The 12,443-nt window shown below is 31.8% G+C and overlaps 1 protein-coding gene across 5 annotated transcripts in view; it reads right to left on the bottom strand.

Annotated features, from left to right (window-relative positions):
- Positions 1-12,443, bottom strand: part of LOC145247430 (rap guanine nucleotide exchange factor 4-like) — a 1,873,173-nt gene that overhangs the window by 122,919 nt on the left and 1,737,811 nt on the right. For all 5 annotated transcript variants that reach the window (XM_080109188.1, XM_080109190.1, XM_080109189.1 and 2 more), the window contains one exon: positions 1,972-2,203. In XM_080109188.1, the coding sequence (XP_079965314.1) occupies positions 1,972-2,203 (232 nt within the window). The remainder of the gene's footprint in view (positions 1-1,971; positions 2,204-12,443) is intronic.

Here is a 12,443-nt window from a genome sequence, read left to right as displayed (position 1 = left end):
AGGTGCTGGCAATGGTACTGTTGTCATAACTTGAATCGGTAGAAAGCATGAGTTGTACAGTGGCGCATCTCCGATCTCGCTCGTTGAACATTGTGTCACTTTCAGACATGATAGAAGGCTCCTATCGCTCTTGGGATTTGTACACAACTGGCTAACTAATAGATGGTCTGCAACAAAACAAAAAAAAAAAAGAAAAAAGAAAACCAGTTTTCATCAAACGGAAATGAAATCATGTCGTCTTTTCTAGAGCGACAATTTTATCGTTTCTACCCTGTATAAAATTTCAAGTCTGCAGACCAAAAATTCACAGATGAGTTTGGCAGACTGTTCTCCAGAAAGACAGACAATCACTTATATATATATATACACACACTAGCAAGCCGCTCGGCGGTGTAAAATACGTATAAATATTACATTTTAATTCATGCAGGTTTCTTATTTATTATTATAGAGCCAATTCTCTCCAGTATCATTCAAACACTATCGTGTTTGAATATATTATGGTTAAGTGTCAGTTTTATTCATTTAGAACTGCTTTAAAGCAAAGTTCAACTGTTTTGTTTTCAATCTTGACCCCTTAGCAGCAATTTTTGCTGGCTAAAACCCAAATCGCAACTGTGTTACAGGTTTAAATACCCTATATATCAAACTTCAACTGTAGACCAAATATTTAGAGAGGAGTCTGGTAAAGACTTTTCGCACACACATTGACAAGATCACTTTATATATAAAAAAATTATTTTTTAGATAGATAGAGCGATAGATATAAAAATATTTCTGTGTAAGAGAACATTTTGATCTTAAATTCTACGAAATGATGCAGAATGTAGAAATTATGTATTGATTGGATTCAGCGTTATAGTGAAATGAATCCAATTATCTAATAAGGAACCTTAAAAATAAATAATTAACACTCACTTTTCCAAGGAATATGCAAATTAGTTGTAGTCGCATGCATCATTATTGACTGAGTACATTAAGTTCATTTTAATAATTTTAAATAGAAAAAGTAGGCTTTTGATATCAATGTCAAAGCGAAATGTAAACATTTAAGTTCAATAAAACTTTTTCATTTTTTATTATGGAGTGAATGTGGTATTGTGGTAACTGAGATATTTCTAGTTAAGAGTAGGATAGACAATTTTAAGTATTTGAGATCAAGGATGACCAACGATACCCATTCTCTCCACACCTTTTTATTGGCCTTGTACCCAATTTGTTCATAATGTAATTCTATGATATTTTGTGCAAATAAATATTTCAATGTCAGAACGAAAAAAAACTCAGCTTAGGTATAAAATATATCTGTTGTTTTATTTTACTTCAGTCGAAGTTCTCAGAAGTCAAGGGGCCCACAGTCTGGGGCTAACACTTGAACTCTACACGAGATACATAGATATTTGAATGTTCCATTTAAGTTCTTTATCTCTCAAACACTTGACTTAGTAAAGAAATTGAGAACATAATTTTCCTCTCCCCTTTTCATATTTTGTAGTATATCTTTCATTTTGGTCTCTTGGTCTTACTGGATTCTAGGACTAGAATTTATCTAGTCTGGTGGAGTATCCAGTTTCGTGCTATTACTTGAGGTAACATCATTTAGAGAAGGTGCACCATTCCCCGTAAAAGCTAATGTGAGTTAGCCATAGCGAGGAGATCTTATTTGGGCAGCGAATACTATGTTATTTTGAATATTTGGTCAGGGTTTACTTCTAGGAAAAAGTATCCTCATGCCAGGTTGTTCTGACAAACCCTTGTACAGAGAGAGCTTAGACACTCGAGGACAGTGTCTGTACAAATTCAGTGGAAATAGGACAAAAAAAAAAAACAAAAAACAAAAAAAAAAACGGTAGCGAAGACCCCCCCCCCCGCTTCCAATCTTTTCTAAAGAATAGACCGCCCACCTCTTTTTATCTAAAAGGCCAATAAACGGGATATTTGTCGTTGAGTCGATTGTTATTATGTACTTACGGTTTTCGGAGTATCATTCTCATGATTGCATCTGGTCCAACTTGAGAAAGCATTTTCAAAACATCAGCCAACTCTTCTTCGTAATGCTTAAGTTCCATGGTCGGAGGTGGGGGCGGTAATCCATGGCCGCTTGTACCGCCGGTGCTCGTAATCCCTGTACCAACGGTGTCAGTACGGCCATCCACAAATCGGTAGAAGAGGTATTTGTCCCGAAACGGATGCTCTTCGCACACTGTCGCAGCAAGGCGGCGCAAGGAAGAAGGAAAAAGAAAAGAAAAAAAAAGATAAAATTACTTCAACAAAACAAAATAAAGGTTATGATTAGTTCTCTTAAAAAACAACAAAAAGTACTGGTACAGCTTTTGAACCGGACAAAAACAGAATTTTTTTTTTTTTTTAAAATCCTAACCCTAAACTAGTTTTCTTTTGCTTTGCTCGGTTCAAAAGCTGTATAAACAAACAAACAAACAAACAACAACGGCAAAAAAAAAAAAAAAAGAAGTTTTTCAACTGAACAAAACCTAAACAATTCTTTCTGTATTATTTGAATTCCTCGAAGAAGCACTGTTCTCGTCTTGAGTGTTATTTTCACAACGTTTGGTCGATATAACCTCCAATTTTCTTCAGGTGTATCTTAAACTCTGGAATTTCCCACAAGGACACGTGGTGTAATGAATAGAATACTTGGTAAAATTCAGTTGTAAAACATACTCTTGTAACTCTTGTAAAAGTACACTCTTCTGGAGGTTGAAGGTTGAAGTCTTAGTGCAGAACATGTTACCCCTGTAGATTAAATAAACGGTTTTGCTTGAAATTCTGTGCAGATTCCAAAGAATATGAAGAATCAATACTCATCTCAAAAATTCAGAAACGCAATATTTTTTAAACTCTAACCTAACACCAAAACCTACATAACCTAACGTTAAAATCTAACTCTAACCTAGTCGTTTTTTTCTCGGTTCAAAAACTGTACCAAAAAATATCTAAATGAAGAACAAAAAAGGTGATTATACTTATTTGCTATTCTGGCTTGATTTGTTTCAGTTCTTTCTGTTTTACGGCATACTAACTCTTTTTTTTTTTTACAATATTTAATCTTGATCAATAATACATCCGGCACAAACTTTGGTCATGGAAATTATGTTCGATGTAAGATACACAGAGGAAGAGAGAAAAGTTCTTTTCAGAGGTAGGTTCGGTCTACAGATACCATCCTCCCAGACATTACCCTTTTCTTTACGAGAAAGAATTGATTTACCCTGTACCAGAGTGAAGTAGGTTTCTGTTTTTTAAATATTTTTACCTAAGGCATCTTCACTTACCAAATTTAAAAGCCACTTAAGGATAAGAATTAATGGGATGGATAGATTGGCTGTTGAGTGATGATGAATATGATGCGAAGATTGAAAATAATAAATGAGATGAATAAAATTTGATGGCTGGAAGTGGATGTGGAACGTTTGTGACAATTGTTTATCTATATAATCATAAAACTCTGTGGACAGTCTGGCCGCCTTTTCTTTCTTGTTTGCTTGCATCTTGTCTTCAACGATCGGGTAATTCCATCTTTTAAAAATGGGATGACAGGTTAATATATATATATATATATATATATATATATATATATATATATCTGTGAACTGTTCGGATGTCCTTGCTTGCGTGAATCTTGTTTACATTAGATTTGAAGATGACCATGTTGTAGTTATCAGGAAAGTAATCTTGCATCAACGTATTTCTAATATGGGAAGTTCGAAAAATACTTTTCGATTTTTGAGGTGATTTTAAAAAGTTGGTTAACGAATTATAAGAAGTGTTTTCAATAAGTGTTTATTGGCACTAGAATTTGAAAATGACCATGTTGTAGCCATCAGCGAAGCAATCTTCTGACAGTGTGGTCTACAGGTGGGAGAGGGGTAATTCTTGGAAAAAAAACTCGGTTCACGGAGATTCCGTTTTGCCATGTTCTGATGGTTACGAATGAAACCTCGTGCTTAAATTGTCAAACAAAACTGACTTGACAAGATCAATGATATTTCTCGGCAATGTATTAAAATAAACGGACTCACCAAGGTACAAGAATAATATATCGATTACATTATTTAATATTTAAGTAAAATGCTTTTATATTAAGCTTTTCAGATAGGAAACAAGCCCCTTGCCAAACTTTCACAAAATACACTCGACTATATAAAACCACGATCAACAATTTCCCCCAGTCTCTATTTGTGCCTAAATCTAAACGCAGATTCCACGAACATAGCTTCTTTCCTAGAACTGCGCACCTACGGAACACTGTTTCGCTGGACTGTTTCCCGACCGACCGCAGTATGGTAGCATTTAAGTCCAATGTAAATAATTCCTTAAATAATTAAATTCTACTCAACTTGCACCATCAACGATTACTACACTACCACCTTACATTCATTAATCCTTATACCCGAGTGGCTTGCGGGCCTTGATAAGTGGTGACTCCTGCGTAAATAAAAGCACAGAGAAAGAAACTCTACTGTTTTATGGTGGTAGGTTTGGTCTTAGAAAGCTATTCTCCCAAAAATTTGTTCGTCCTCCTGGAGGAAGAATTGGGTTTACACGAACTGTCTGAGATTAGCATGGCAGGGAAATGGTAACGATATCCAAACGATTGCCAGGTTAAGCTTAGAATCTTCGGAGGCATGTTTGATGGAACCTCTCCAGAGCTTTGATTTGTCAGTGATACATGGCCCATATCTCCAAGGAATACCGGAAGACAGACAAGAAGCACGACTCATATACATAAGTTTCGGCACACGTATACTTTAATTCGCCGAAAGTATTTTTTTGTTTTCATTTTCAGAAGAGTTATACAAACAGAAAGGGAAGACAATCCAAAATAACTGTTACATTTCTTGAAAGTTTTATTTATTTAAAGAAATTTATTATTTTTTTTTTAAAGAAGAAACAAGGAAAACTGATATAAAAACAAACACATTCCAACTGTTTTAATATTTCACAATATTCTAAACCAGGAGTCTCTAAACTTTTTGAACGGGAGGGGGGGGGACATATTGCTGACTTTTTAGACTTATGCGGGGCAAAATAAAAAAATAAAAAAACTGATCTGGACGTGTTTTACACGGTTTTGCTTATTAGTTTTGTTTTTTAGTGAAACTGGTTCTCCAAAATCTCATTCTTTTAATCATTTTCGGAACAAAAAGAAAAAAAGAAACCACCACACTATTTTCATACATTTCCATTTCAAAAAAATTTCCTGAATATTTTAATTTTTTCCCATAAGAGCTCCACAGGCCAGATTAAAAACTTTGGTAGGCCAGATCTTGCCCACAGGTCGTAGTTTGGAGACCCCTGTCCTAAACTAAATGTTATGTTTTATTTGTGCGTTATAAAAAAAAAAAAATTATTTAAAAAATAATTGTTTTCAAATATAGAATGTTCCATTTTATTTGTAAATTTTAAATATAATTTATTTTGAAATATTGTTGCTAAATTTTTAACAATGTCAATTAAATTCAATTAATGTTTCGTTATTTAACGTTTTCTGCTGTAGTACTGATGTCATTTTGGATTGTCTTCCTTTTCCGCTGGTACAGCGATTCTCAACCAGGGGTAAATTTACCCCTGGGGGTAAAAAAATTATATAGTCGAGGATAAATAATTGAAGTACCTGATTTTTTTTTTACTTGGGGTGGGGGGTGGGGGGGGGGTGGGGTCCCTACTTATCGAGAACCAAAGGCCACTCGAGGACAAGGGTTAATGAATGTAAGGTGATAATGAAGTAATTGTTAACGATGTAAATTGGGTGTAATTTGATTATTTATAAGGACGAATTAACAGGAACTTGTTTACATTAGATTTGAAGGCCCCATATTGTAGTTAGCCGGGAAACATGCCAGCAGAACAGTGTTCCAAAGGCGAGCAGTTCTGGGAATGAAGCTTTGTTCATGGAATCTGTGTTAGATTTAGGCACAGATAGAGAGTGGGGAAAATCTTATATAGTAGTTTTAGCTTGTTGAGTATATTTTGTTAACGTTTGGCAAGGGGGGGGGCATAGATTGGAATTCAGATGAGCACTTACCATGAAAATAGCGATAATTTAAAAAAATGATAGTTTTTATTCCCTATTATGTCATGTTTAAGAAACTCAATACAAATTCATAAGTTTTTATTTAGAAAAGTTTTTTTATTTTTTTATTTTTGTGATACGAATCGATAATACTATTTTTTATATAAAACAAAGTCCTAAACAATAAAAAGTTTTTTTTGACCTTCTTGTTTTTCTGTCACTTTATGATGGCTGTGATTTATTTATTTTATTTATTTATTTTTGTATGGGAGTAGGGGGTAAATGGAGAAATACATAAAGTCGAGAGGTAAATGATAGAGGAAAGGTTGAGAATAGCTGCAGCTACACTAGTATAATTCGTCTGCATCTTTCGAAAATGAAAATAAAATAATAAAAAAATAAAAATCAACTTCCGGAAGCTAAAGTGCATCTGATGGTAATGGCACTATCCAACCAGACATGCTTTTCAAACTTACCAAAGACTTTAGGATTATTTCAGAATCAAAGAATCCATCCCGGAAGAGAATGTTCCCACGATATATAAATGATTCTACTATACTTAATCAAGTCCCCTTGACATAACAGAATCGTTCCAAAATCAAACTCTCCTATATTATTATTTTTTTGTAACTCTAAAAGTTGAAGAGTTACAAAGGTGGGAGTGGTAATCAGTAAAACAAACAATCTTTTGTGCTTCAGAATTTATTTTTATACATAGTCATCATCATTCTCAATGCACTTTTTCTATGAATTCAATAACTCATCTCTGCTTCTGAGGCATGTCCATGACAGGGTTGTTTCACACAAGCAATATTTTCAACAGAGAGAGTCCCTCCTCACACTTGTACCTTTTAATAATAAGTTCACGCACACGGATGAATATGCTTTGAAGATGGGGAGATGAAGACTACAGTTTGAAGGTAGAAGTGTTTTGAGTTATATTTTTTGAGGGAAGTGGTATTTGAGCAACACTGTTGGGGAGCCATGAGATAAAATACTGTTTTGTTTTTAAATTCCCAAAATAGTTTTTCATTGTAAACAATTGACGATTCCTTAGGTCTAGCATAAGTTCTTGAAAGTAAGCTAATGTAATGATTGCAAGAGATTAATTGACTTACAAGAAAATATGTTTAACAGTATATATATATATATATATATATATATATATATATATATATATATGTATATATATATATATATATATGTATATATATATATATATATATATATATATATGTATATATATATATATATATATATATATGTATATATATGTATATATATATATATATATATATATATATATATATGTATATATATATATATATATATATATATATATATATATATATATATATATATATATATATACAGGTTACTTATTTACTTGAAATGTACTCAGTTTGTATATACCAATCGTAATGGATTAAAAAAATCTTTCTCATAAATAAAGTTTTTTATAATGAATAAGATCTTTCTTTTATATAAATTTTGTAAATTTTGAAAAACGTCCAACCTTTTTATTGGGTTCCGGGGCATATACAGTGTAATATAATAATTCTCCAAGTTCCAAATATCAAGTTTTCTTCGTTAATCATTTCTTAGTTAGTCATTTCTTAGTCATTACTTTTCAAAAGGTATCCATTATATTAGTGTTTCTTATTGCGACTAATAAGCCTGCAAAATTATGTTATTACTGCATCATTTTTTTATCTTAAAAAATTATAAAAACACCATTTTGGACAACTTACATCGTTCATGTAACCAACATACTCTGCAGTTACAAAGATTATGCTCGACCATAATTTTTGTAATTGAGACAGAACAGCAAAGTGCGTCGGTTACATGAATCATGTAAGTTGTCCAAAATGGTGTTTTTATAAGTTTTTAAATATAAACATCTGATGAGTACGTGACTAAATATGCAGCAATAACACAATTTTGCAGACTTATTACTCGCAATATGAAACAATATTGTAAAAAGCAATAAATGACCAACTGAGAAAACTTGATATTTAAAACTTGGAGAATTAGTATACTACTCTCTCTCTCTCTCTCTCTCTCTCTCTATATATATATATATATATATATATATATATATATATATATATATATATAGTCATCTACATAGAGTACTATTTCACTGTTTCACATCTTATCAGACAACAACTACCTCAAGCTAGGATTGAAACCCGATCGCTCAAACGACAGTCGGAGCTTATAACTGTTGCACTATACGGCTGCTGCTATGTGGGCAGTGAATTAACAATGTTTTGCCATTGTCCAAATACCTAAGCTCAATTTGCTTACACAAACAAAGAGCATCGCTATATATATATATATATATATATATATATATATATATATATATATATAGTCATCCATATACAGTACTGTTTCGCTGTTTCACAGCTCATCAGTGCAGCTAGACAGGCAACAACCTCAAGCCAGGATTGTACGTTTACACAAAGAGCATCGCTATATATATATATATATATATATATATATATATATATAGTAAGTTATGAAAATATATATGGCCATTAAGTTACACAGAATTTTAATCGTTTCATCATGATGAGGATTCGTTAGACTATTTCATGAAATTGAATTTACTACTTGGTTTTTTATATACATGTGCTAATTAAATAATCATATTGTTGGCTAATTAAATAATCCGATTGTTTATTTCTGTTCCCATTTTTCGCAGCCAGTGGTTGCGCGTTTATCAGGCAAAGGTTCACTTGACCTGTAATTCACCTCTTTATTAGTTCGTTTTTATAGGAAATGGGAAATGTCTCACTGTGTTTTACTTTGGATGTGTTTTTGTTTATACTACTTTATTTATTATCATTATTGTAATTATAGTTATTGTTATTGAAGTTGTTATTTTTTTTTTAGAATTTTCATTATTGTTAGCAATGTTGTTATTTTTATTATAATTATCGTCATTGTTAGTAATGTTGTTTTTATTTTTATCATAATTATCATCATTGTTAATATTCTTGTTGTTGTTATAATTATAATTATTGTTATTTATGATGTATTTATTATTATAATTATCATTACTGTTATTAATGTTGTTATTATCATTATTATCATCTTAAGGTAATATATATTTTGTGTATGCATACGTTTGCTATTTCATTTCAGCAGTTTAATTAATTTTGAAATTCTTTAAAATTTAGGATAGCTAACTTCTCAATCAGACACAGGTTCTCTAAATTCCTACACACACTGGCTTTTTGTATTATTTTCCACTCAACATTCGGTGAGCCTCTACTTTTTTTGATCTTCCAGTAGTGGTTCACTAGTGTTATTTTTATCTATACTTTTTGTTGTTGAATACAATTTTCGTCGTAATATCTGGTTGTAAAATCTAGAAGTTATTTCAATTCCCCCCTTTTTTTTATTCCGATCTCGTACTTTAGAAAACACACACACACGCACACACACGGACACAGACACAGACACACACACGCACACACACACACACACACACACACACACACACACACACACACACACACACAATTGTTACCACCTGTTCGAAAAGAAACCCCAAAATATTCAATAGTTACTACAAAAACGAAAAATATCAAATCTTATTTTTACTGCTAATATGAACAATGAATATTTTACCATTTCCAATTCTAGGCAGGCCTTAGCCTCGAGGAAATCTTAGCTTTTATAGATAATCAATAAGAAAACAAAAGATACGAAGAATCTCAGACTTGTTCTGTTGAGTAGGGAGAAGTGGTGGAGGAGATTTCCGAGGAAAGGAAACAATTCTTAAGTTGATGCTGAAAAACTCCCAAGAGAATTGTGAAATATGAAAGCGGAAATGAAAGTGATACTGCATTTATTCCCTGGGAATTGGTGTGCAGTTTCCATCTATTCTTCCATGGATAATTGCACACACTGAGGAGATATTGCTAATTTTCAGAGTTGCATGTTGTATCTGGATTAAGTGGAAAAATCTGGTGATTACAAAATCTAGTTTGCTGTGAATGTAGAAAATATTATTAAGATTGTTCGGAATGCCATTCTTATCTTGGTTATTATTTTCGCAATGGCGTTCTGGACCGATATAATCCCAGATGATCTTACAGTGCATCTTTTCAAACTTTAAATACGATGTTTGTGCATTATAAATGGGTATTGATGGAACAATTCCGATATTTTTTCTGATTCTAATTCTTATATTGCTTTAAATTCTCGATTTTGGTATTTTTAAAATTGAAAAACAATATTTAGCTATAAGGTCATTTTTTAAAATTAAAAAAAATATTTAGCTATATGGTTATTTTTTAAAATTAAAAAAATATTTAGCTGTAAGGTTATTTTTTAAAATTAAAAAAAATATTTAGCTATAAGGTTATTTTTTAAAATTAAAAAAAAAAAATTTAGCTATAAGGTTATTTTTAAAAAATTATTTTTCAGATTACTGTAAAAATCCATGCAATATGTGCATATATTTTCGCAAAGGTAAAAATATACTTGCAGGTGGTGATCTATTGATTTAAATTGTACTGGTAAGTTAAAAATCAATAAATAAATGATTAATATCAGCAATGGAAAATTAAGTTTTTAACAAAACAAAACGCAAACAAAAAGGAAAAAGACAAAATAATCGTTTTTGGTATCAGAAAATAAGCACAAATTTTTCCGATTTGGAATCATCAAAATTTCCAATTTTTATGATTCCCGATTCTGATTAGTCATCCGGGATTTCAAAAAATGCATTTCATGTAACAGCACCATTACATACTTACATGTCATGTGGAAATTACTTTTTAAAAATCCAAAAAATTACAGAAAATGATTGAGCAGAAGATCTACTAGAACCATTTTTTTTACAAAAAAATATAAATATTAGCGATTCACCATTTTCTATTTTGAAAAGGCGGACTTTTCAAAATTATAGATTACTGTTACCTCCCCTGGATTTTAAGAACTGCTCAATGTTAACCAATACAATAAAATTCTAGTTCCAAAATTTTAATTTTTTCTTGTAATTATTTTTTTACTCAATCATTTTTTGTAATTTTTTGAATTTATACTAATTTCGACATGATACATAATAGATTTTTTTTTTTTACCTAAAATGCATTAATTTGAAATCACATTGTACTGTACAACCACCGGAATTTTTTAAATTGAACTCAGGAACCTATATAAATAGTATAGTTTGAAATTATACATAGGTTTCGATAAGTAGGTTTTGAAAGGTTTCAAGTTAAAAGAAGGTTAGTGGGGGATGCCCTTTTCTCTTCCTTGCAACCTCTCTCCCACAGAAGGGACGTTGCGAAACTGTCGTTGTTTTATCGTTATTTCCATGGCAAGTGCTCGTCTAATTTTAGTTTTATGCAAAGGGATTAAAAAGAAAGTGGCAGTCATTTCTGAAAACTTGATACCTCAAATTTTTTGTGGAATTTTAACTATAGGTGATGTAAACTATTCTGCAGTTTCTCAACAATTTTTTTAACTATTCTTCTCCTCCTTTACAATTCTCGGTATCAAAATTCAATACACAGCTGATTTTTCTCTTTCTCACTATTCCCGGTTTCAAGATGTGACAAAACTCACTTCTGCGAAAAGGAATGACCTTTCCTGATCAACAGGTTTTTTATTGAAACCGCCTGCCTCTCATATCCATAACAGAATCGGTCCTGGATATGACCTTAAACTATATCCGATGGTGAGGCCACAGCTTGCAGGTTTTGTGGAGTGTGGAGCCACCCTTTAATTGCTATTGCTCCCAGGTCCACTCTGAGCTGGAGTGGTAGTACCTGTTAGGGTCCCAACTATGGGTTAAATAGAAACCGACTTGAAAAAGACAAATATATTCTATTAAAAAACTTTTCTTCAAAATTACTGGATTTGGCATTAAATAACCTGAAAAAGGTTGATATGCCGTAAAGCAAAAACAACCAACCAACATATTAGATGCCATGGAGTCTCATTACCTCATTATATCGCCAGCCTATAATAAACACAGCGGTTTTTTTTTTTCTTTTTTTTTTTTATTCTTCTTGCTTGACACGAACACTGCATGCTGTACAAAAACCAGGTTTGTACTAATTGTTAATCACAATAGGTTTCCGATATCCATTAATATACATTCCTCAAAGTTCAGCTTCTTTGGAGTGTTTTAAAGATTTTTAGGGGAAAACACGCTTTTATTATAAAATTCAAATATTTCAGATTTGCATTAAATTTGATCCATGCTTATTAAACAGCAATTAATGAATTTCAGTTGTTCGTTGAGACGACTTAAGCTTTAAACTTATACTAGCTGGATGTCCGGTATTGCCCGGTCATACAATACGCTTAAACATGATATTTTAATTTATGCAAATTGCATATGTATTATTATAGAATCAATCCTCTATTAAATATTATATAT

The sequence above is a fragment of the Euprymna scolopes genome, chromosome 25 (genome assembly GCF_053919585.1).
Source record: "Euprymna scolopes isolate OS-2025 chromosome 25, ASM5391958v1, whole genome shotgun sequence".
NCBI classification, from domain to species: Eukaryota; Metazoa; Mollusca; class Cephalopoda; order Sepiida; family Sepiolidae; genus Euprymna; species Euprymna scolopes.
This window is presented reverse-complemented; position numbering and strand designations above follow the sequence as displayed.